The 26,417-nt window shown below is 40.2% G+C and overlaps 1 protein-coding gene across 3 annotated transcripts in view; it reads left to right on the top strand.

Annotated features, from left to right (window-relative positions):
• The window catches only part of WDPCP (WD repeat containing planar cell polarity effector), a 217,873-nt gene extending 194,548 nt beyond the window's left edge, over nucleotides 1-23,325 (top strand). The window contains exons 14-16 of one of the 3 annotated variants that reach the window (XM_072140380.1): nucleotides 13,038-13,117; nucleotides 20,120-20,142; nucleotides 21,289-23,325. In XM_072140380.1, the coding sequence (XP_071996481.1) occupies nucleotides 13,038-13,117; nucleotides 20,120-20,142; nucleotides 21,289-21,339 (154 nt within the window). In that variant the 3' untranslated portion in view covers nucleotides 21,340-23,325. Of the gene's footprint in view, nucleotides 1-13,037; nucleotides 13,118-20,119; nucleotides 20,143-20,412; nucleotides 20,563-21,288 lie in introns of those variants that run through there. The other 2 variants (XM_072140378.1, XM_072140379.1) reach the window with 2 other exon arrangements.
• The last annotated feature ends 3,092 nt before the right edge of the window (nucleotides 23,326-26,417 follow it).

The raw sequence follows: 26,417 nt of genomic DNA, 5'->3' as shown, positions 1-26,417 counted from the left end.
CAACTTCAAAAATCCATAACTTTTTCATTTTTACGTGTACAGACCTGTGTGAGGGCTTATTTTGTGCGTAACAAATTTTACTTTCCCGTAATGTTATTTATTTTAACATGCCGTGTACTGCGAAGCTGAAAAAAAATTCCAAATGTGGAAAAACTGAAAACGTCTCGTCTTCAGGCTTCCGCGCCCGTCTTCTTTCTTCTGCTGGGCGCCGCCATTGTTCTTCTCCCGGGCAGCGCCTAGTATGACGTCAGCAGCGGCGCGTCATACTAGGCGCTGGCCGAGAGAGAGAGCAATGGCGGCGCCCAGCAGAAGAAAGAAGACGGGCACGGAAGCCAGAAGACGAGCCACACGGACATTGGGGGAGCAGCGCTGCACATCGGGGCCACCGGAGGGTGAGTATATACGTTTATTATTTTTTTTTATGCTGGAGCAAGCTGTATACTACTGGGGGCAGGCGTATACTACCGGGGGAAGACTGGGCTGGGCTGTATACTACTGGGGGCAGGCTGTATACCACACGGGGCAGGCTAGGGTGCTGTATACTACTGGGGGCAAGCTGTATACTACTGGGGGCAGTGCTGTATACTACTGGGGGCAGTGCTGTATACTACTGGGGGCAGTGCTGTATACTACTGGGGGCAGTGCTGTATACTACTGGGGGCAGTGCTGTATACTACTGGGGGCAGTGCTGTATACTACTGGGGGCAGAGCTGTATACTACTGGGGACAGTGCTGTATTCTACTAGGGACAGTGCTGTATACTACTGGGGGCAGTGCTCTATACTACTGGGAGCAGTGCTGTATACTACTGGGGACAGTGCTGTATACTACTGGGGACAGTGCTGTATTCGACTAGGGACAGTGCTGTATACTACTGGGGGCAGGCTGTATACTACTGGGGGCAGTACTCTATACTACTGGGGGCAGGCTGGGCTGGCTGTATACTACTGGGGGCAGGCTGGACTGGCTGTATACTACTGGGGGCAGGCTGGACTGGCTGTATACTATAGGGGGCTGGTTGGCTATATACTGGGGGGGGGGTCTGTGACCAATGCATTTCCCACCCTCGGCTTATACCCGAGTCAATAGGTTTTCCCAGTTTTTGGTGGTAAAATTAGGGGTCTCGGCTTATACTCGGGTCGGCTTATACTCAAGTATATACGGTAGGTTTTATTGTGTTTTAATACATTTTCAAAAATTAAACTAATGTGTACAAAAAAGAAAAAAATTTGCCATCTTCTGACGCTAATAACTTTTTCATACTTTGGCGCACGGAGATGTGTGAGGTTTCATTCTTTGCGAAATGATGTGACATTTTCATTACTATCATTTTGAGGTCTGTGCGACATTTTGATCATTTTTTATTTCATTTTTTATGTGATGTAAAAAGGTGTAAAAGTCGCATTTCAGACATTTGGGTGCCATTTCCCGCCTCGGAGGTCACCGCCGACTGTAACCGTTTTTATATTTTGATAGATCGGGCATTTTGGGACGTGGCGATACCTAATATGTTTGAGATTTTTACTGTTTATTATATTTTATATCCGTTCTAGGGAAAGGGGGGTGATTTGAACTTTTAATATTTTATTAATTTTTTTTCTTTTTTAAACTTTTTTTTCTTTTTTTTTTCACAATTTTTTAGACCATCTAGGGTACATTAACCCTAGATGATCAGATCGTTCCTACCATATACTGCAATACTTCTGTATTGCAATATATGGCATTTTTGCACACTACACATTACAATGAGCCACTGGCTCATTGTAATGGATATGCAGAAGCCATGTATCCTCGGGTCAAACGAAGACCCAAGGCTACCATGGCAACCGATTGCCGCCCCCCGATGACGTTCGGGGGCGCGGCGATCGTAACAAAGATGGAGGCGCCCGCGCGCCGCCGTCTTTTAAATGCCGCCGGCGACTTTGCTGGCGGCAACGGAGGGGTTAATAGCCGCGATCGGTGCAAGCACCGACCGTGGTTATTAGCGGTGGGGGTTTTCTGCAATATGCAAAAACCCCCACTTTTGCATGAAGAGGACTCAGCCGGTGAGCCCTCTTCACACACTTCTTATACCTCTGCGCCGTAGAGCTACGGCGCAGAGCGCTAAGGGGTTAATAACAAGTAATTGCATATTAGCTTCTATTTTAAGGACCCATTTGTATATGAATTATGCTGATTCCTGGAATACCCCTTTAAGAAGAAGATGGACATCATAAATATCCACGCTTAACGTTACCGTCGGGAATCAAGTGCTGTATTTAAAAATCACATTTTTTTACGCAAAAATTAAAAGTGGACATCTACAGTACTTTTTCACCTAGAAACACAAAACTGACACTGAAAGTGTGTTTCTGGGTGCTATAGTTCTGGAGATATGACCGTATAAAGATTAACTCTGTCATGACATTTGTTTAGGTGCGATCTGCATGGGGCATGTGCAAATAGGAGGCATATAGCTGTGTGTCCGGGGATAATAATGTGCTGTAAAGTACATGGTGCTGCACATGTAGGGTCAAAGTGCGAGCCACACCTATATATACAGTATATACATATATATATATATATATATATAATGTGTGTACTTTACAGATATAAATGTTTCTACAAACACGCAACCCTAGACCACAAGCTAGGGCTGTACATGAATATTCTCACCATAAAGCATAATTGAAACAATTTCAGAGCATCAAATAATTAAGATGTCTGGAGAGGGACGCTCTGCACAGTCATTGTTACAGTCATTACAAGTATCTGCCTGCATTGTCTTGAAAAAGTATACAACAAGCATTTTGAGTTTTTTTTATTTTATTTCTTTACTTTGTATCTTACATTAGATGACCTAAAGGAGGATTCCCTTTAGTAGCTTATTTGATGACAACCCAATGTTCCTAATCAAAGATTCTATTATATGGCCCATAGCTGGTGCACACTGCACCCTTCCTGTCTTTCGAAAACCCCTTAAAAAGTAACCACGATCTCCTGACCGGAATCTGGTAAAGCCAGCAGGAGGGCCTGGGCACGGGTAACCAAAAAAAAAAAAAGAAAGTGTACTTACTCTAGCTCCTGGTAGCAGTGTTGTGGTGGTCTCCCGGACTTTGGCATTAGCCTCACTTTTGACATAGAAGTGATGATTCAGAATCTACTAAGTGACATCAAGAATTGTACAGGATTCCTGGAAGACGTCTGTAAGTCAATACAAGGGTATTGTCCGAAAACGCTGATGGCATCCAAACCTCAGCTGTGGTTCACTTCCTTGGCAAAATATGTACATATGAAATGAATTGAGTCTTCTATTACATTTCTCTTCCCTCCCAGTCTCTCCATTACAGTGTCAACCATAGTGCTTTCCAAAATGTTCCAATACTGACCATTATTACTAAAATCTTACTTCTACATTAGTGATTTCTGTGTATCCATATTCTGCTTTGAATTCTGTATTCAGTCGATGTTTTTTCCATGGATTGCTGTGGACTTCTTTTATTTGTTTTCCTATAAAGAGAACATCCCACCAACCACTAAACGTGACCCTTCTCCTATAAGATGAGGTGAGGAGAGTCGTATTTGCCTGACTTTGGGGGAGATTTTTAATAGGAAAACGGGTGAAATTTCACATGAAGGAGGGAATTGTAGAAAGGACATTTCATATCCTGTGTCAGTGAAAATATTAAAAAAAAAAAAACATGTAAAGGTTTTTCATGGACCTTGGCTGGACTAAATAAAAGCATCTCTTCATCTCCTTCAGTTAATTGGGAAAAAAAGAGACCCCTCGTTATAATAGTTCCTAACATCCTGTCCTTCATAATAATTATCTGTATTGCTATAGCCCCATCATAATCTCCAGAGTTTAGCAGATGATCTTGGGGGACATGATACAAACAAAATAAGACACTAGAGAGCAATAACATGGTCAGATAAAACAATTGGAAAGAGGACACTGGCCGCAAGAGCTTACAATCTATAATGCAATTATTTCTCTCCTCTCTCTCCATCTTTTTGTGTTCTATTCCTCTCTACTTTACCATCAATCCCATAATGTTTCAGCACATGACCAACCAGAGCTATAACAGTCTCTGCTATCCGAGAGAGCAATGTACGGTAATTATCCTCTCCATCTATATACCCCATACCATGAGTATACAGCTTTATACACATATAAAAGGAACCCTTACCCCAAGGAAGCCATCTGTGCTACTACCAATAAGATCTAATGCCTATGATAGGTGACACATAGGAGCACATTTACTTACCCGTCCCTGGCGCATTACTCGAGGTGCGTTGTCCGACCGGAATACACTGTGCCGCGATTCACTAAGATCGTGCTCCCGATATCCTGCATGTGTCGCTTCCCCGCTCAGGTCCTCCAAAGTTCACCTTCTTCTTCCCGGTGCATGTAAGTGCAGGTTCTTGTGACATAATTAAAATGTTAAATCCCACACTCTTTCTTAATCTGTCGAATCGTCTGACGGCCCGCCCCCCGAATTCTGTCGTATGAAAGCCGGCGCCACTGCGCCAAAATCCGATCGCATGCGACACAATCCCCATCTAAATACCTATCCCAGCGGCGCAAATCCCGAAAAAGACGGGAAGTCCGACAGAAATGTGATCCGCGATCCCTTAGTAAATAAGTCCCATAGACTCAAGTATTGAAAGTCTGTCGTCCCAGCAGATCCCAGCAACCATCCCAATGTGATATACAGTATAGAGATAGAAGAGACCAGCTAAGAGGCTGGCACATGGAACATCACAATGGAGAGTATTGGCCCATTATTCAATAAAAAGTGTGGACACTTCTTATTATTACTTATTAACACTGTGGTCCCACCTGCCCAGATGATACCTTATGTATATATTGTATACTCACACATGGCAGGTACAATACCACACATTTATACACTCCTATATAGACACATTTATATACTTATATACACACGGCACATACAGCATAAACATACATATGTATAGTACCATATACAAATCACATAAGTTTACACAGAAAAGATATTTACACATCACTGTATACAGACATACAGTATACACACACATACACACACTCATTCATCATATACACCCCCCAATACCCCAGATGCTGGGGCCCCCTGACACTGTGGGCCCCATAGCAGCTGCTATGGCTGCTACCCCTGTAGTTACACCCATGGCACTAAGGCTTAGGTTTCCACGCTACTGTTTTGTCAGCTATTAAGTTAAATAAGTTTTAAGATTATTTTTTTTAAAGTATATTTTATTGCATTTAATATTTGCACATACAAACAGTACAGGTAGATATCCGCTTGTACAAATATACGCCAATATCCCTTTACTTAAGATACTGAGGACAAAAGAGGCGTCTGACATCCAGACATCATCAAACGTCTTATGTATAGCTGGAGGTTCCTTGCGCCAAAACAAACTCTTTGCTGACAGGGAAGCTTGACAATTATTTTACCTTAATCTAACTTGGCCCATCCCAGAATGACCTTGTTTACTCATCTCAAAGTCTTTGAGTGCATTTTAACTTGGCACACAAACAGGACATGTGGCATCTCTGAGGAAGGCCTCGGTATCTCCAGTTATGCAGAATGCTTGAAAGAAATTTCCTGCATGTCATAATGTGCTATTTAACCTCTTCATTACCGTTGCTGGCGTTTTCGTCTGAGTAAAATACAAATGGTCCCTGGGTTACGTACAGTATCGGTTCTGTAGGTTTGTACTTGGGTTGAATTTGTATGTAAGTCAGAACTGGTAACTTTTTATAGAAGTGTAACTCCAGACAGTATTTTTTTTTCCTCCCTGTTAAAAATCCATAATTTTGGGCTAGAATGGCAACAAGGATAAAAAAAATAAAGCTTCATTAAAGACACCTTTGAAAGTGCTTATATTGACCTTTACAGCCAGGGGCTAAAGAGGCGGAAGCCTCTTGCTGTATCCTGCTGCAAAAAATGCAGCACACTAGCGCCGGCGTATGATAAATATGCCCCTGCATGTCAGGTATTCTTAAAGAGAACCTGTCAGGCAAATTAACCCCCAAAACTAAATATATTTTTATAAACTACCATTAGAATGCTTTGCTCCTATCCCTTCATTGTCCCTCTACATGCCTGTAAACTTAAACAATCAGGTACTAAAGCTGTATGCAAATGACCTGTGAGATGTCCAATGTGTCATTATCATATTCAAGTTGTCCAGCTTATTCATGAGTGGGAAGGACAGCCACACCCCAGTGCATGACTGACAGCCTGTATAATGGTGTGAGGTATAATGGTGTAATGGCTCCTCCATGTGCTTCCCGGTGCTGGCGCCACCTGCAGCCTGTGTGTGTATAGGAGAGATACAACCACTCCAGGATACAGCCATATTAAAGCAGAACATGTCAGGTACTTGTGTAGTTGATGTCTGTGCCTCAGACATGTGTATGGGAGGATGCAGCATGTTAGCAGATGCAGCACACACACTAGCAATGCTTTGCTATACATTACACACAGACATGAGCAGGGGGAGGAGAGGGGAGGGGGAACAGCAGAGACATCACTTTCTCTCTCCATGTTCCCAGTCTCATTTACTTAATAAAGACAAGATGATTTTAGAATGATTAATGTATGAATTGACTAAATAAAGGCTGGTTGTGGGCTGCTCTAACAGGTAGTGGTGGCAGAATTAGTTACAGAGACCTCATGACAGGTGTCCTTCAAAGGAAATCTACCATCAAAATCAAGCATGATAAACCAGGGACACTCTTAGATCCAGAAACTGTGGCAGGGGTAATCTTCTTATATTTGTTATCTACAGTCTCCTTCCTTCAACAATCAACTTTAATAATTATGCTAAGCAGCCCCTCCCTCACTTGTATAGCTCTGCAGGCTATTACAATGAGCAAAGAACTTCTCCTCTCCCCCTGAACTTCTTGCTGCTGTATTACACAGGCAGAGGGAGGAGGGAGAGAGCAAGGGGCTGGATGAGACATGCTCTGATCAAACAGTCTGTGAATCTGCAGCACTAAGGGGCCTTGTTCACTCCCCCATAATGGCATAATTTTGAATTTCGGTTTTAAAAGAAAGGTGACCATGGATAACAAATATAAGAAGATTACCACAGTCACTGTGCCTACATCTATGAGTAAGTGCCCCTGGTTTATCATGATGGATTTTGATGGTAGATTGTCAGGTCACTTTGGGACCCTAAACCACCCACAGGCCCTTATGGGCAGGTGGTTGAGTGTCCCAAACAGCCTTCATACAGGTCAATTCGGGGCCCTAAACCAAAGATCCTGTACTCCTGTCAGGTCCTCCTAAAGTCTCAGTTTGCACCACCTTCTATGAGTACATTCATTAACCACTCTCTCTCCCCACTGATCACAAGAATGTCCCGCACCATCCTGTCCTGTGAATAACACTTGGTAAAATCCATTTATGTTAAAAGGGAATGAGATCTTGTTCCTAAAAGAGATGTCCATGTATTGAAGTAATGCTAACTCCACCAATTCATGATCAAAGTCCTACGCTCCAAACAGCATTGTCTCCTACTAGCACCTAAAGGTTTATTTCAGCATCAGCACTGGATCGGTTCTGTATACGCATGACAGTAATGTGACTTTGTTATGCGACTCCAAATATTTGATCTTGTACCTCCCAGGAAAAGAAGGTTTTCTCTGGAGGGAACAAGCATTTCGGATCACCATATAAATCAGAATATCATCTGAGAGACAAGGGTTCGGCATTTATAACCTAATTTGGTTGCCTACTTTAATTCCTTTTTGCCTAACCAGTTAGTTTAAGGATGAAGTTGCAGCTTTATTACTAGAAGCTGACAAATAGTGACGTTTCTAAATGTCCCTTCCCCTATTCAGTTAGATGAGGACAACGTCCTCAGTGATGAGAAAAGAGCTGTAACATTCTGTTATGAAGAGTTGTTGATGAGGAATCTAAGCCTTGGCGGAATTTTTGATCAATTTTCTGGCAAATAATCCTGGATAAGATTGACTGTCGGGCTTTTTAATGCAGATTTCGTTCAGTATGTCCTATATTTCTGGTGGAATCCAACTTAAAGACCTCCCATTTAACGGGAGAGGGGTGTTGGTGTACCCTTACATCACACACACACCCTGTATAGGCAGGTTCTTTAGGTTTGTACTAAAGTTGAATTTGTAGGTAAGTCAGAACAGGTATATTTTATAATTGGAACTCCATAATTGGATTTTAAAAATGTTTCGATTTCATGGGAACAAGGATTATCAATAAAGCTCTTTTGGACTAAAATAAAAAATCCAGCGAACTTTACCAGAGATCACAGTGGGCAAAGTTGTCTGTTTGTAACTAGAGTTTGTCTTTAAGTCGAGTGTCCTTAGGTCGGGAACTTAGCCAATTACTAACATTAGCGGGATTAGTGATTGGCTGAGTGTCCTCTCATAGTGTTTCCTGTGGCTTTGGTTGAGTTGGGATGTTGGGTTGGTCAGGAGAGGTAAGTAATTTATTATTTTACTGACCCCTCAAAAGTTATCATTTTACCTTCTTGTGGGGGATTAACCGTTTCTCTCTTATTGTAACACTTGGCATCATCCATGGACTCCTTGTCGCGCTGCTTTCACCATCACAAGACTTTTCATCACTGTGACACCAATGGACCTTCTGATTAGGGAACTTTTTATCAAACTGCAGAAAACTTTTACAGTATAAGGAGAAAGCCACATATAAAAAGTGCAGGCACTATACTCCTCTCCCCTGGTTCTCTCATGGCATCTATGTGTATACCCAGCCTCCAGCGATAACGTGTTGTCACATGTGACCGCTGCACCCTGTAATCATGTGTCGTCGCTGGAGGCTGGATATAAAATGTACAAAGACCGACAGGGGACCAGAGAAGCGCTGTAATCCGGTGGAAATTATAGCTTGAGCTTAATGTGTGTTTTTGGATTATCTGGATTTTCAGTTTGTACTGTGAATACTGTGAATTTACGGATATGCAAAGATCTGAAACGGCTGGCAAATTTTTAGTTGACTGAAGTAGGGTAAAAAACTGCACATTTTTTCATGCAGTTCAAATTAAAAAAAATCTGCACTACAGTTGATTTATTCACAAAATATAGCAAAGCGTGCAGATAAAACAATATCCCCATAAATCCACTGGACTCATAACCAGGACCCACTATATTCTATCTCCCAGATGACCTTAATTATAAAGTGTACAGGGAAAACAACATCCCCATAAATCCACTGGACTCATAACCAGGACCAACTGTATTCTGTCTCCCAGATGACTTTAATTATAAAGCGTGCAGGGAACACAACATCCCCATAAATCCACTGGACTCATAACCAGGACCCACTGTATTCTATCTGTTTATAGGATGATGCAGGATTATTGCAAATTTTTTTGTTGTGAATTTTAATCTAAGGATTTTTTATAAAAGTGCAGTACAATACATGGTTTAGGGATTTAAAAAAAATATTATGTCTACGTGTAGAACAATATTGTTTTTTTATCACTCCAATGCTATGAAAATCTGAACGCAACACATAAAACTAATTTTTATAAATTTTTTAATTTTTTTTGAAGCAAGCAGATCTTCATTACCCAGGATGAACACACTTAAAGGGGATCATCCCACAAATCCATCCAAAATTATATGTGTGTGATCACTGGGGGTCATCATGCCTTGACCCCTTAGGATCCTCAACTCCCCATGTTAATTGGAGAAGTAGTTGGCCTGATTCATTGTCATTGGCCAGTAGTCTCTTAAAAATAAATGAAGCCCCTTTAAGTGACTTTTTCTAATTTAAGATGCTACATAATGATATAAAAGTAAAATAAAGAACTGCTTAGTTATTGACCCAGGCCAGGATTGTTGACACAGATCCGTCAGTGCCACAGCAATGCAGATAGGATGGAATCCAGGAGAACTTGAATCTCTGTCATATCCTCTGGTGAATCACCATCCCAGTTTCTAGGTGGTAAAAAGTGAAGAGGGTGATCTCCAGATGCGAGAGTGAGAATAAGAAAGCTGCAAGTCTGGTTTGTTGTATATTCAGTGCATCCTATTAGTGTGAGACAAAAGGCCAAAGGGTTTTTATCATTCAAATTTGTCAAGAAAGCGCCACAAATATAATACTGTCCCCATAAGTTCTGCCTTTCCACCGCGAGTATTTATGAATTGGAATATTAAATTAGAGGTCTCAAGTCCACATAGATGTGAGATTTTAGATAGTTGTAGATAGGGATGGAGTGTTTTAGGAAATTAAATGGTACCCTATTCCATATTGTAGTCTCAAATTGTTGTATCCGTATTATGGGGGAGATTTACCATAAGTGACACCATTGCATGGTCTTTGACCTATGACATCGATATGTAGGCAGAGTTAGGGTGAAGTTAGATAGAAATGTTTGAACTGCACTGCATTTATCAAAGTGTCTAGGGCTAGTCTTGTGTAAATCAAAAACAGTTTGATCTAACTCTGTACCTCCTAATAGTTGGCTCAGTAGTTTACGCCAGAAATATAAACCAGATTTCGGTGCACTTTTGTCATGGCCTCTTTTTTTTTTTTACGGAGGTCTTGCCCCTTTTTTCTGTATGTCGTAAGTGGGCAAGATTTGAGAGATCAATTTTGGGGGGAATTTATTAGGATTGGAACGTTGGGCACCAGTCTTCATAATCCATGACCCCACGCACAACACAACGGTTTACTAAGGGGATGTTACTAACTTTGGCGCAGCAGTCGTGTGTTGGAATGAGATCTACATCCGGCCATATATGCCGAAGATTTAAGCTATAACCTGTGCCAGCTATAGCCTGGCTCTTAGCCGTGGCCATTTTTTAAAAAATATTAGTGTGGTGTGGAAAACCAGGGGTAAAAAGTCACCATTTTCTGGCCATGCAGCAGGAATTGTGACTCTTTCATGCCTTGCCCTTCAGGAATGCCCCCACCCCCATTGTAATTCCAAGTGATCTGAATATTGTATCATTTCTTATAATAACAACCAAAAAAAACTCTCCATAAATTTCAGTTTTACAGCTCTTCAAGGCAGGAGATTGTATTTGCATAGGACCCTAACACTGGGTCATAGAGGTACCATGAATTTGGACTGTTTATGACCATAGTATAGCACAACCTCTCACTGATTTCTTTTTCTAATTTGCAATAAAGAAATCTCACTAATGGTGTAAAATAGAAGAATATACGCAGGGGGTAAAGGTAACACAAACTGTGATAACACATTGAGGCTGCTCTACTAGAGTGTATGGCTAGTAGATTAAATACATTCATTCGCCATCAGTCTGTCAAGCTCAATATGACTCCTGTCGGCCATGTTTTCATAATCTTTTGTCAACCAAATGCTCCAATTAACTGCTATGAATAAACACGGACCCCTGCCTTTGTATCGGCGACCGCGCACTCAGCGCACATTAACCTTTGGGAGCATGCAAAATAATGAGGCAGAAATCAGATTTCTTCCTAATATATCGGCTTGCCCAAACCAGTGAATACAGCAATGGGCATGTCTAGTGCTTGCCGTCTTCTGAAACATATGGAGCAGAGGTTTCATGCAGTGTTAATCTTTAGTGCTTAGGTCAATAGATAATTTTAGACTTTCCAAAAGTTATGATAATATAATATATTAGTAATCTAGCTCACCACAGAAGAGTCCTTAATCCTTTAGATAGATTTTTTTTATGTACTATTTATATGTCTGTATGAAAATTATCAACATGTATCCACATAACAAGCCTTGACTTCTGCCCACCACCCAATCACAAGAGTGGGACCCTCAGCAATGTGGAGATTGCGAGTCAACTTATCACTAATATGTGGATTGGTAGGTTGAGTATGTGTCCTGCTGCTCCATTCATTATTATGGGGGCAGCAGGACACATGTGCTGTGCTCAATATTAATCAACACTCCCATGCTATGGAATGGAACGCATGCCTTCCATATTGCTGGGGTCTCATTCTCGTGATCGGTAGGTGTCACAGCACGATCTGCTTATTATCCCCTATCCTGTGACTAGGGTATAACTTGAAATGTTGGTACAACTCCTTTAAAGGGGATGTCTCGTGTCTATATTAATAACATTTCCTGACACTCAGTACTGCATTGGACACCTGATATAAAGGGAAGTGGAATAATAACGGTAATTGTACATTTCAGTGGTGTCAGGATTTTTTCTTTTTGGATCCATAAAATATATATATATATATATAGATATAAGCCAAGAGCTCTCAGTACAGACAGTCCCAGGGTTATGTACAAGATAGGTTCTTTAGATTTGCACTAAAGTTGAATTTGTTTGTAAGTCAGAACAGGTTTATTTTATAATTGGAACTCCAGAGTATTTTTGGTCCCTGTGACGATTAGATTTAAAAAAAAATATGTGTCATGGGAACGTGGATTATCAATAAAGCTTTATTGGACCAAAATAAAGAATCCACAGAGCTTTACCAGATGTCACAGTGGGCAAAGATGTCCTGTAACTAGGTGTCCTATGTAAGTCCTTAAGTCGGGGATGTGCCTATACTGTGCGTCATTTATTATCTCCATCTCTTTTTCATTTCTTTAATAAATAACCATCATGTCTTTGGGGAAAACTGGGAAGAAACATAATTTTGGGTTGAACATGTGCCCCTGACAGGAGCCCTGAATATTTCTCTTCTACTATTGCAAGAAAGAATTGTGTCATGCCCCACATTCACATAAGACCGGGCACCCAGGGTTTATTGTAGTATTTGACAGCTTTCAAGACTGTGATGTTCATTAGCCAGGCCAAAGAGACACGCACTGGTTCTACGACGCCATAATGGCACAAAGAGGGCAATGTCCATCTCTTCACCTCCCAGCTGGACGGTGCAGACCAACCTTTTAGGAGCCGTCGTGGCCACAGTTGAGTCAGCAAATTGAATATGGTCAGACGAAACACTGTGCACGCTGACAAAGAGCGGAACGAGCCAAGCATGTCCGTCACTCAGCGCTGTAAACAAATTAGAAGACTTGTTTCCGATGATTGCCCTCTTTACTAAGATTTCTTTCTGTCTTGTGTTTTTTTGTTTTCACAGACAATTAGTTCACATAGAGAACGAGATTGGAATTGAAGTCTACGCGGAATCTCTGAATAAAACACTACCTTGGAATCGGGGTATGAATCAGAAAGTGGATGTTAAATGCATTGAATGATGTAATTTATTACCAGGGGGGAGCTGGGGAAGCATGCCGAGAGCAATGAATGAGGTGGATGTATCTTAAGTAAGCGACACACAATGTGTGCTTTATCTGACATGGACCATGCCTTAAGAGATCTATCTCGCTATTACAGAGACACATTTAGGAGAGACGGCACAGCACAGTGTGTGTAAATTAAAGTTACTCATATCTGTGCATGGGGAGTCTACGAATGAAATGCAATGAGGTTGTCTGCCAGGATTTTATTTTTGACCATACTTTACACTTAGGATGGGACATGAGCAATATATCAGCCAGCTATATAATGTACGGTTCCAGAATCCTCACCTTATCTCAGTTTCACAGTGGGATTTTTTGTTATATTTTCACACCATTCATACCTGCCGTGAAGGTGCACATGTAAGTGACGGTTATAATTCAGTAATAGTTTAAGGCAGCATTTTTGGCTCCGAGAGGATATTTCCTGTTTGGATGCAGTCCTGTACACGTCTGGAGAGGAGGAGAGCTGCACTTCTCATAGAGATGGGTGCCATTACTTAACCCTGGTGTATTTACCCTCCAAATGAAGATAAACAAAAGATGAAGCCGCACAGTGAAAAGAGGAGCTTGTCCTAAAGTTGAGTGCAAGCCTCAAAACAGACCTGAATCTACGACTTGTATCAGTTCAAGCTCAAAAATGGTGCCATTGAGGAGCTGAAACATTGTACTTTATTTTGCACCATGGACGAATAAATTGCTACAGGAGTAATATAGTAGGGAGAGTAAATTGTCTGAACAATAGTGCATTTAAAGGAACTAGTCAGAGCGATTTGGGACACAAAACCACCCATAGGTCTTTATGGCTCGGTGGTTCAGTGTCCCATAGAGACATCAGTTTTTCTCTCTGTGCCAGTTAAACAAGTCCAGAGCTCTACAAAGTACGTAGCTGGGGTGTACTACTACCACTTCATTGAATCACTGCACAAACACAGGGAGCACCAGAGATGAGTCTGATGTGCCTTATCAGACTAATTTTAGGTAAGTACAAAGGGGCACTAAATCATCTTTCCACAGTTAGTTAGTGAACTGTCCCAAATCGCCTTGATGGGTTCTCTTTCAAAACAAATGAAAAAAAAAAGATCCAACAAATATTCCATTGAAAAGTGGTCCTCTTAAATAATATGAAAAGTATGTCTCCCTAAATAATATACTGGAGCCATTATTCATACCTTATATACTCGAGTATAAGCCTAGTTTTTCAGCACAAAAATATGTGCTGAAAACCCAAACTCGGCTTATACTCGAGTAAACAAAATATAGGTTTTACCAGGTTTTTGTGGTAAAATTAGGGGCCTCGGCTTATACTTGGGTCGGCTTATACTCGAGTATATACGGTATATTTATAAGGGATTAAAATCTGGTCTAGACAAGAGGGTGGTTTAATGAGGAGGCTTCACCATACACTGTTAAAAAAAAAAAAAGTGAGAGAACGAATAGTCTCAACCGTTTTTCACAGCCAATTTGCATACGTTTTTCATGGATCTTCAGAAACTATATTCTGAGTGATCCAGACTCTGCTCTACTACTACTGAAGATTGGTTGCATGGTTCAATATAATAAAACTAATAAATAAATCTGCTGCGGGCAGTACACATCCCATGGACCCCAAACTTTAGCAAAGAGGTCTGCCTGATTGTACATGGAGGCTGCCATTGTTTCCATGCTATGGACCTCTCTTATCCTGGCCAGCAACTGCGCTTGTGAAGGGGAGGGGGGGTCTTTTTTTTCCAATTTTCCAATCAGATATCGGGCCGCATACATTAGTTCCACAGTGGGGAAATTCACAGTATTACAGCAGAGAGAGTACAATACAAACAAGGACAGAATAATAATATTAGAGATAAATTAACAAAGAAAAAATGATAAAAAAAGAAGACAAGCAATAATTTGCAGTTTGGTTTTCAGCCTGTGGGTGGGACCCGCAGAGACTGGTTAGGTGGTGAGCACAGCTTAATTCCCTTTGGGCTTTGTTGGTTGAACACCCTGAGGGCAACGTGGAAGAATGACTTCCGATAATGCTCCCTTTACACATGGGGTGAAGAAGTCGGTCACTGAAGGTGCTCCCCAATGCCACCACTAACACAGTTCAGTTATTTGTTCCATTGCTCTTCTGTGTGTTCCACCTGTTGCTTGATAGGGTAGTGAGGAGCAGGGGTGGATTAAGACTGCCGTGGGCCCTGGGCTGCTTTCAATCTGTGGATTTAGGACCTTCAAAAGACCTGAAATGGCACATGTGCACATGTGTATTGAGAGCATGCAAAGATGAATGAGGATTTCATGGTTGAAGATATAAAATTTGGTGGATCTTTTGGGTGGCTATGGGCCCCCTAGAAGCCTTGGGCCCAGGGATACTGCCCAAACCACCGGTATTATAATCCACTACTGGTGGGGAGATCTTGCTGTAAGGGCTCTATTTGTGACCTCAGCCCAAAACACAAATGTGCATACTGTGAGATATATGACATACAATTAGAGGTCACTGGTGACATTTTTCAAAATTTTTTTTGGTAATGCAAATTCAAAACATAAATAATATTTTAAAAACCTGTAAAATGAGAAATTTTTTTTATTTAATAAAATACTCCAAAGCGCCAAAAAAAATTCACAAATGTAGTATACAGTTTCTTGAAATGCTAAGTGTTTAAATAGTCTTGCTAGCTGAATTATTTTTTACATTTTCTGGTAAGAATTTCTATATACATTTTTGTTTTTGGCCGCCCATAAATCGAGGCTCCATTGCTTGCTCCTCATTCACTAACAGAGTCTTAGACTTGGAGTAAGAAATTGAGAATATGTTTAGCTTTAAAGAACAGCAGAGAAGAAAGGGCTGGAGACATGAATGGTCATTTAGAGAAGCCCTGGTAGATGGAAGTCGAGTGCAGAAGGTGTCCCGTGTTTGGAGCAGAAATCCAATCAGCCACAGGTCTCCTAGCACCTGCCTGCCGAGCTTATGTCCTGAGGGTGTTCCTGTGTATTCTGTTCTCTCTGCAGTGGAGAAATCCTGCCAATATCCTCTTACGAGGAATAATCTTGTTGTGTCTGCTAACACCATAGACTTATTACCAACCATAGAGTTGTATTTTGAAGTCAGAATAATCTTGCACTTCAAAAATGCCGTTTTTTTTTTAAGCTTTATGTCATTTGGCAAACGCAATATATTGACTCGCTCCCACTTTTCAGCCAGAAATAGGGTGTGTTATCCACAGCAACCATGTCAGCGTCTACATCCTGCTCATGCAATGACAGCCTTTCATTTTTAAGGCCAGCCTTTCAACATCTGCTCTTTATACTTGACATTTTTCTACTGTAACATTTACATTTTCAGTTCACATACATTACTGCCGTGCCCGTTTTAATTCGGGATGACAATCACACAATACCAAAGCATATCCCTATGGCAGTCTTGTGTAATACATTAGCCCTTGGCTAAAAGTGGCAGAGGTAGTAGTAATACATTAGGCTATGTTCACAATGTGTAACAATTTAGATGTGGATTCCGTGTCTAAATCCTTATAATTTTACTAAAATGCGCCATTCAGGGAAAGTGAATACAATATTCCATACCCCATTGTATGAGCAAAATCATTCTTCTTTTGGAATCTGCACAGAAAAAGCTATGCGTTACCCCTATGGATGATAATGGGGTGGATCCAGTTGCGGATCGGCAGCAGAGCCTCACACTTCTGCTTTGGATCTTGTAAAGTATACGTTGGTTTTAATCCCAATGTATAAACATGCCACTCCTTGTTTCCAAGAGACTTACAACCAATACAAAGTCAAGTGTCATTGAACAATGGCAGGCACAGACTGGTGTTATATAGTAGTGTACTGGGTGTATACTTTGACAGGTGTGTGCCTTGTTGGACGATACAGTGCATTCTACACATCTAGATCTGGAGACTGAACTTTCTACATTAGTATTTTTGCCTTGTTTTTGATCGTGTGATATCTGTTGCTCCAACACACATGGCCCCAATCATTTCTATGAGTTCATGCACATGGTTGTGGTTTTCACTGTCCTGTTTGTGAGCCGGCAGCCTGAGCTGCAAAACTCGGAGCAGGTCCTATTCCTTCCTCTGTTTCAGGCAGTTTTTTCTACTGTCCTCTTTGTGAGTGGACCTTGCATGGACACGGCACGCAGGCCACAAACAGACCATGGATCTATTTTGTGGTTGGAGAGCAGACCAGTACCAGGTTTTCTCCACATATACACCAAAAAGTTCAATCCTTGTCTCATCAGACCAGAGAATCATATTTCTCACAGTCTGTGAGTCTTTCATGTGTTTTTTGCAAACTGTTTTCAGGCTTTTATATGTTTTGCAGTGAGGAGAGGCTTCTGTCGGCAGACTCTGCCATAGAGTCCTGAGTGGTTGAGGGCTGCAGTGATAGGTGACTTTGTGGAATTTTCTCCCATCTGCCTACTGCATCTTTGGAGCTCAGCCACCGTGATCTCTCATGAAGGCTCTTCTCCCATAATTGCTTAGTTTAGCTGGATGGCCTGGTCGAGCAAGAGTTATGGTCGTTCCAAACTTTTTCCTTTAAGGATTGTGGAGGGCACTCTGCTCTTAGGAACCTTGAGTGCTGTAGAATTTATTGTGTAATCTTGTCCAGATTCTGAGATCTTTGGGCATTTCCTTAGACCTCATGATTCTCATGTGCTCTGACATGTGCTGTGAGCTATGAGGTGTGTGCCTTTCCTAATCAAGTCCATTCAGTTTAATTGAACACAGCTGGACTCCAATGAAGGACTAGCACCATTTCAAGAAGGATCTGATGGAAATGGACATCATGTGAAATATATATGTGTCACAGGAAAAGGTCTGAATACTTATGAACGTGTGATATTTTAGTTTTTCTTGCTTAATACATTAGCAAAATTATCTACATTTATGCTTTTTCAAGATGGGGGGGGGGGGGGCAGAATGCACATTACTGAGCAAAAGAAGACCTTAACTGTAATGGAATATAGACTGGCTGGTTTGCAAGGACTCTCATCTGGTTACATTATACCCAAGTTCATAACAACTATGTAGGTTTGTAAAATAGACACAACAACAGATTAAACAAACACAGCAGCAATGTCAAAAATTAGGTTTTGGGAATATGACCTGCCCAGACACAACTTGACCAACAACACAACAGAAAATGGGAAGCCATCAGCATTATGACAATTGACTATATAACAGAACATAACGCAGACCGCTTTACTAAGCTTAAGAGGAAAAAGATATACACATGTGGTCTCCACCCCCTTGCAAGCATTCTTGAACATCTCTATAGGATGTGAGGAAAGCCCTTTTAAGGGCTAATCCTCACATTCCTGCAATCTTTTAATAACTTTCATTTCCCTAATAGGCAGATTTACTAAATAGGCTACTGGGCCATAGCTGGAGATGAGGCTACACAGCGCGGCTACTCCACACCCCAGTAGCCTCTTTGACCCTCCTACCAGATGTCTTCCACGCCCCAGTAGCCTCTTGCATATTAGCATATTAGCGAAATAAAAGTTATTAAAAGATTGCAGGAACGTGAGGATTAGCCCTTAAAAGGGCTTTCCTCACATCCTATAGATGCACCTACCACCCGATCTACCTGTATCTTCCATTATGTCTGCATTTATCTTTACAATTCATTCCCACTTCTCTTTTACATATATTTTGGTCTTTTCAACAAGGTTGTAGCTGTAGTGCAGTGTTTATACATCGGTTATTACACTTTGTTCATCTTTTGAGGATGAAAAGAGAAAAAATACAGCAATACAAATCGCCCTCTTATTTTCAGGGTAAGGCATATGTACATATTGCGTTTTTACCCTCTGTTGTAAGGAAAATATTGGGAATATGTCCTTTACAAAAGATGGCAAGAATATATACCACTGTGTGCTTATAGAGTGGGGTATATTTCTTGTTCACCCTAGGTGCCGATGTTCAGGGTGTTTTCCTAGTGATCACTGTATTTAAATGGACAGTGAGAGTGTGCGTATGCTCAGCCGACTCCGGGGATGGATGCAATACTGTTGCATCCGTCATAGGCTATTATGGCCTCCTATGAGCAAACTCTGCACTATCCAGAAATAGGCAGGATGATATAGGGAAGCTTGCTTTATGTTTCCGCCATGTGTTTCCAACGTTTACAATAAAGATGCAGTATATCCATCAAACTAGAACCAAATTTTCTCCCTTATCAGTGAGCTGTGCAGGTCTTGTTTAAGCTCTAGCATTGATTCAAAAACTCTAGGCGTAAAGCCTCTGGAATATATTATGTTTGTTGTCCAAATTACTGTATGTAGCTACCTAAACATTACACCTACACTGAGGTTAGACTATCTCATGTAATCCCTTCCTGGTGAAGAGCCAGTCAGTAGCATAGTATGCGCCAGGGCTTTATTTTTGTTGCTTTGATTTCTCATAGAAAAATAATATAAATATCTCTGTATGAAACATGTTACAAGTTCTAACACGTTTACATGTTTATTGAAAACTGTGGTACGAGATGTAGATATTTGTAAAGAGAAAAAAAATCTAAATTATTTCCATTACTCAGTATGAAAGCCATTTGAGCACCTTTTGTTTGTTTGTTTTTTTTGTTGCTTCAAGGGCTATGGGTTAGGGGCGTTTTTATTTTCTCTGTATTTTTGGTTATTAAAAATCATTATTTAGATAGCTTCCATCATATTCCAAAGCTTTTTGGGAGTGAAAAATGTTAATAAGGATTTTATTAGTGGAAAAAAAACATTTACATTGTAAATGTATGGTAGGTCAAATTATAAGACTGATAGATTATGTCTGTTCATCTTGTTTTTTTAGTTTTTTGTTTTCATTTAGATCTTTTCGTTATGTAATTTTACAGATTTAATAATGTTGTGCTTTTCAAGCTAAACTATTCAAATAATAATTTCTCACATTTCTTTATATTGTAGGAGAAGAGGATTTAGCAACAGAGGTATGATAATGTTTATTTTGACGATATTTTTCCTTTATTTGGAATGTATAATCGCTGCTATGTTTAGACAGTAGTTCCCTACTTATGGACAAGCAACCTAAAGACCACTCCTGTGACAATTTTTGACTGAAGAGAATTCCTGAGGGAGTGGGAATGAGGGAGCTGATTTCGCTTCAGCGCAGCCAGCATCTCTCAACTCCCTCATTCCCCCCTCCCACAGAAATTCTCTTCAGCAAGTCACACGCAGACAACATCTCTCAAATTCCTTAGGGCGACTGGGTTAGCAGTGGCAGCGTCAAATAGGAGACTGGGTAGCTTGACTGTATGCTGGAGCTTCCCCACCTTCATGATTGGATCTTTAGTTACAGTGGACATCAATAAAAGTATTTTTTCAGAAGAATAGTGCCATCAGTGAAACATGTATAAAGACATCTTAAAGGTACTGCCTGTCCAGTGTCTATAAAGCTGTGTAGTTTTGTATTTTTTTATGAAAATGTATTTTTGTAAGGATTCCTCATTTGATAATTCTTTGAAATATTGAGTGTAGTGTAGTGGTCAAATGTATATGATTTTTATCTTAAGATTATCTAGAGCCAATAAATAGCATTTTATATATTTTTTTTATATTTTTTTTTCATTATTTCTTTTAAAATACCAGTTAATTTAACGGTATATAAATCACAAATTGTGAACCACTTACAAGGGGTTATCTGTCCAAAAATATGTCTGAGAAAAGTTAAAAAAATTATGTCTGAATTAATAATAACAGTCTTAAAATTTATAAAGGTTATGATAAAATAAGTCAAACATACTAATCCCCTCCTAGAGTCTCTATCTCAAGGTCCCTTCTAGCATACAGTAATATGGTGCTCCATCAATGACTGGCCACAGTGGTGACCCATGTCCTCTTGTGATTGGCTGAATAGCATTTCCTGTATGTATGGAGCAGGAAGTGGAGACCAGTAAGGGACGGGCATATTTTTAGAACAGAAGGACTGGAGGAAACTTTTTTTTTACAACTTTTTCAAAAACTATAATTGCCTAGACTGTACTCTACAAATGTAACTGCAGAAAATTGCCTGCCATTTCATATAAGTATATATGACTCCATTGTTCTCCCTAATGATTCAAGTTTTCATTTTTCAGGACTCGGGCGGCAGCGGCTCATTAAAAGTGGTGCATTTTGGTTTGGTTTGATTTAAAAGAGGATACAGAGAACAAAAAAGTTTATAAACCACTGAAGAGAAAGAGAACAAATACTTGTATCAATACTATTTTTCTTATTAATTATAAAGATTTAATACAGTCTGCACTATATTTTGTAATACCATTTACATTTGTATTATGTGATCATTGTCTATATTTGATTATATTTTCATTTTTTTAATTTTTTTATCTTTTCTTTGCCAATTTTAAAGCAGTGTTTCAATACAATGTTTGCGATCGAGAATTCTAAGCTTGTATTACATTTCTTGTTATCCGCAGCCACATTAACACATTCAGTGCAAATTATGATGTTGCCAAGTGAACCTACATCTCTTATACCAAGGTGGCATATGACGCTTATCCCTGTGATTTTTTTTCTGCCTTTTGAGTGGTATTTTCTGCATTACATGTGACTATATGAAGTGGAAATGTTGATGTCATTAACATGTAACTGTGCTGAAAAAAAGCTTCCATCACCCCGATAAGATATTTAGCATTTCCTGCAAATTATATCTCTGTTCTAGCAATCCACCCTTGTAATGCAGATTTGACTTCCACTTAAGTCGGTGAAAGGCATTCTATTGAGATACTAGGAGATAACATCTTCCTTTAGAATACCTCCATGAAAGAGCAGCCGTTCGCAGGCAGAAGCATTTTGCTAAGAAAGCTCTCAATTTTCCTAATCTAGAACTATAATCTTGCTCAAATAACCATTATTTTTCCTTTAAGAAACATATAAAGTCCTTTTATCCAGCCTTCCAATTTGATCTTCCCAAAAGAAATTATGCATAAGTGTTAACCTTCACTTGCCATTATACAATTCTGTGAAATGAAAGAAATAGCACATTTCCTTTTTTTTTTTCTTGCTCCCGTCTTTCACCGTGATATCGTTTTCATTTTGTACGCAGGAAAACGGCCGATAAACGTATTTTTTTTTATTTGACACACGTGAAGCTCCTCGGAAGAAACCCCTGTCCTGTAAAATAATTTTCTGCCGTCTATTTGTTAACGAACACTGAGATGAATAAAGCTATTTTGTACAGTAACGCGCAGGATTCTCGTTGCTCATTAAAATATGTTCTATTCTGTGCGGATGAAATCATAGACTAACTCTATCTTTCTAGATTTAATTATTTATAGCTCTAACAATAAGTTGGCCAGCAACGGGGCTAAGCCTGGTATAATCTATCAGTTTGTTTCCTGACAATAAATGTCAGGGAGGTGAGGGGAGTGCTCATAAAATGATCTAGTGGAATTGTGTGCAAGTAGCTCGGGTGAACGTCTGTATTAAACAGTACTTATGGCATAATCGTCTCGACTTATGTTGCTTCTTATAATCTTATAAACATTAGGATTATGCAGCGGACATTGCTATGAGAAAAAAAACGGATGGTGTTATATTTACTGGGCCCTTTGTTACATGAGTCCAAAAAGAATTTATATTTTAGATGTGACTTCAATGTATTATTTAAAATCTGATCTTATTTCCTGCTATAAAGGTTTTACTTAGGGTAACCTTCACATATTAAAGGTCTGCATTTATAGGTTCTTCTGACATGTCATGGTAGGTGGGGTTCGAGGAGGTGGGAACTCATGGAAGGTTTCAAATGAGTGAGTACAGTATATAGAAGTATGTTGCATTGTATATGAGTGAATTCTTTAATGATCCAAGGCTCCAAAATATAATGGAATCCAAAATCCAATTTTAGTGGTTGCTAGTATTTATTTCACTTGGACTGATGGAATCTGTGCCCTCTAAATAATTTCATCTCCTTGGCCTAAAGATGGTGGTCAGTCAGAGGGTGTCCCACTCCTTAGGCTTTTGATCTGTCATCTTCAAGACAACTTTGACTAAGGACGCCTAAGTGCATCGTAAATGCGTTTGTCTGCTGTGTTGATGTTATGCCAAATCGGATCTTAAGTATGTATCCACCTCAATGAAGGATTATAGCTAGAGATGAGTGAACCCAATGCTTCTGGCCGCCTAACTTGGACATATTGCCAGATTGGTGACCGAACAGCCAGTCCAGCAAATTGACACCTCTAACAACTATGCATGGCTATGAGAGTCCCCCTGGCAAATTGTGGTGATGGCTAGGGGTGTCAATTTGCCAGATTGGCTATTTGGCCGCCAATCCAGAAGTATGTCCAGGTCTAGTGGCCAAGCCTAAATGCCGACCATCATGTATGCTCCTCTCTAATTATAGCTTTTACCTGTAGCTGGATCAGGAACTATTCTTCTTAAATCTTTAAGGTAACTCACTCCAACTGTTTTTAATATAAAACTAATTGTAATAAGATTGCCATTATAATTTACAAAGGTGTTGAGTCCTCCAAGTTTTTGAAGTTACCCTCGAGCTAGGAGACCTTAACGGTAGACCTCTTTCAAATAAGGGCTAAAATTTACTCCCATGGCCAGTCCATAAATGGCAGACCTTGCAGTGGACAGATTTAGCAGACCAACCAAAGTAACGGGGAAAGGACTAAGGGCATAATATTGATTTATAAGGAAGGGGAACATGTTTATTCCCGTCCTCAGCACATTGGTCGGTTCACAAAACCTGGCCACTGCGAGGTCTTAGATTGACAATCTCACCTAGTAGGTGAGTTATTTTTTTAGGATACTTCCCTACAGTATCTTCTCTTTCTGAGGAGGCACTGTATACCCATCTCATGCTGCAGAATCTACTGAAAGCACCATTACCGGTAAGTACAAGTGGAAGACTCACATCCCCTCCCTAGTGGAAGAATCGATAACAGATCTGCTCACCTTAAAGGTTCTCCCTCAGTAAATAATAGACTGATTCAACTATATTTCGTGCATCAAGCTTATATGACACCTTTCCGTCTTTGTAAGATGGGTTGAGCCCCTACTACTGCTTGCCCCCGCTGTGGGGAATCAGGTGCCAACTTTTGGCACATGAGCTGGAGTTGTCCTCCCATACAGTAATTCTGGCAGAAAGTCGCTGACTTTCTTTCCACCCTACTGCCACTCCCAATATCTTTATCCCCCGAAATTTGTCTTCTGGGCCTTATTCCTGAAGAAGATTGACCTCTTTACTCAATTATATTCCTACGGGAAACATTGTTTATGACCTGCAAATGCATAGCCCTGAGGTGTTAGGCCCAAAATACACCAATTCTAAGTATGTGGCAACTCGAAATCAATCAAATATTGCCGAATGAAAAACTGATATATAAGCGTAGGAAATGACCAGAGAAATTTGGGCAGATCTGGGAAACATGGTGCGACTCACAAGACACTAATTACTCAGTGCAGAGACTCAGAAACGCAATGAGGGATCAGCTAAATGGGACCTAGTCCTTGACACCTGACACTAATACTCTGTAGTGGAGTTAGCAAAACTCCCTGCTATATACTAAAGACGCAGTGATGGCAAACCTTTTAGAGACAGAGTGCCCAAACTACAACCAAAACCCACTTATATTTCCCAAAGTGCCAACATGACAATTTAAGCAGTAACTTATTGATCCCTGCTGTATCACAGGTTTCAATCGTATTGCTGTCCTGAGGACGTCAATACAATCCCCTGAAGAGGAAGAATCAGGGAACCCGGAGTAGGAGCTCCAACCATAATCCATCTCTGATCAAACCTTCTTGCTCCTCCTGTCGTCCTGACAGTCAAGGATGTGCCGCTCTAAAATAGCACTAAGCAGGGCACGTCCTCGCTGTCTTGGACCAGGAAGTCTTGAGTCCTCTCTGGCAAACTCTGTGCTGGGGTGAAGGTCAGGGTGCCCGCAGAAAGGGCTCTGAGTGCCACCTCCGGCACCTGTGCCATAGGTTTGCCACCACTGGGCTAGGGCAATAAATTAAAAAACGTTGTATGGTGTTGATAGGTTAATATTGTATATATGTTATGTTTCTTAAGTTTTTCTCTTCTTGAAGCTCACACAATACCAATCTGTTGGAAGAAGTGCCATGTCTAGCAGATACATGAAACCCAGGTCATATATAGGATACAGTCACACTACCAATCCAAGAGAATAAAAACTTTATTGTTCTATATTGTATATGACTGCAAATGTAAACATACAAATGTACACAATGTATTACTGATTGGAATGAAAACAGTTAAAAAAAAAAAAAAAAAAAAAAAAAGATCATGTGTACATTGGTAAAACTCAAATAGTGTTGTAGAATTTCTCAAAATTCTGCCATATGTCATTTCTTCCAGTGCTGTTCTGAATTCTAGCCATGCTTATGTCAGGAACAAGTAATAGTCTGTGTGAGGGATTAGTATGACACCAGGCTGTGATCCGTAATCCCTCGCTATTATATTATAATCTATTTACCCTGCATGTTAAGAGGCTTTTTGGTTTACAAAAACACAAAAGTGTCATTTTTAAAGTAAAATTTGTTACATCATTAACTGCAGGTGCTTCCCGGTCTTGGACTCATATTATATCATTGTTTTATGATTTTTGTATCTGATTGTAAGCCCTATATGATGTGTAATGGTAATACAGGTAAAATGGCAAGTTTTTGGTCAATCTATAGTTGAAAAGAAAATATATATACAGGCGGTCCCCTACTTAAGAACACCCGACTTACAGACGGTCTCTAGTTACAAACTGACCTCTGGACCAAAAAAATTTTGGCTCGTGTTACAATTATAAAGTATACAGTTCCGACTTACATAGAAATTCAAATTAAGAACCTATCCTGTATTTAACTCGGGAACTTCCCTAAGTTACATACATGATACAGGTTGTGTAGGTTTGTTCGTAAGTTGAATTTGTTTGTAAGTTGGAACTGTATATTTTATAATTGTAACTCCAACCAATTTTTTTTTTAAGTCTCTGTGACAATTGGATTTTAAAACGCTTGGGTTGTCATAAGAACCAGGATTAACTATACATCTTCATTGCATACTGCTTTGTTAACTGTTACAGACGATTATTGTACCCTGAGACATAAGTACAGTAAATTACAAACATCCAGAGGGCCGTTTGTAACTAGGGGTTGTCTGTAACTCGGGTGTTTTTAAGTCAGGGACCACCTGTAACTATATGTTCCAAAAATACCTAGAGGGGTTTTCCCACCCGAT

This window comes from Engystomops pustulosus, chromosome 3 (genome assembly GCF_040894005.1).
Source record: "Engystomops pustulosus chromosome 3, aEngPut4.maternal, whole genome shotgun sequence".
Lineage (NCBI taxonomy): Eukaryota > Metazoa > Chordata > Amphibia > Anura > Leptodactylidae > Engystomops > Engystomops pustulosus.
The sequence above is the reverse complement of the archived record's forward strand: the minus strand, read 5'-3'. Positions and strand labels throughout refer to the sequence as shown.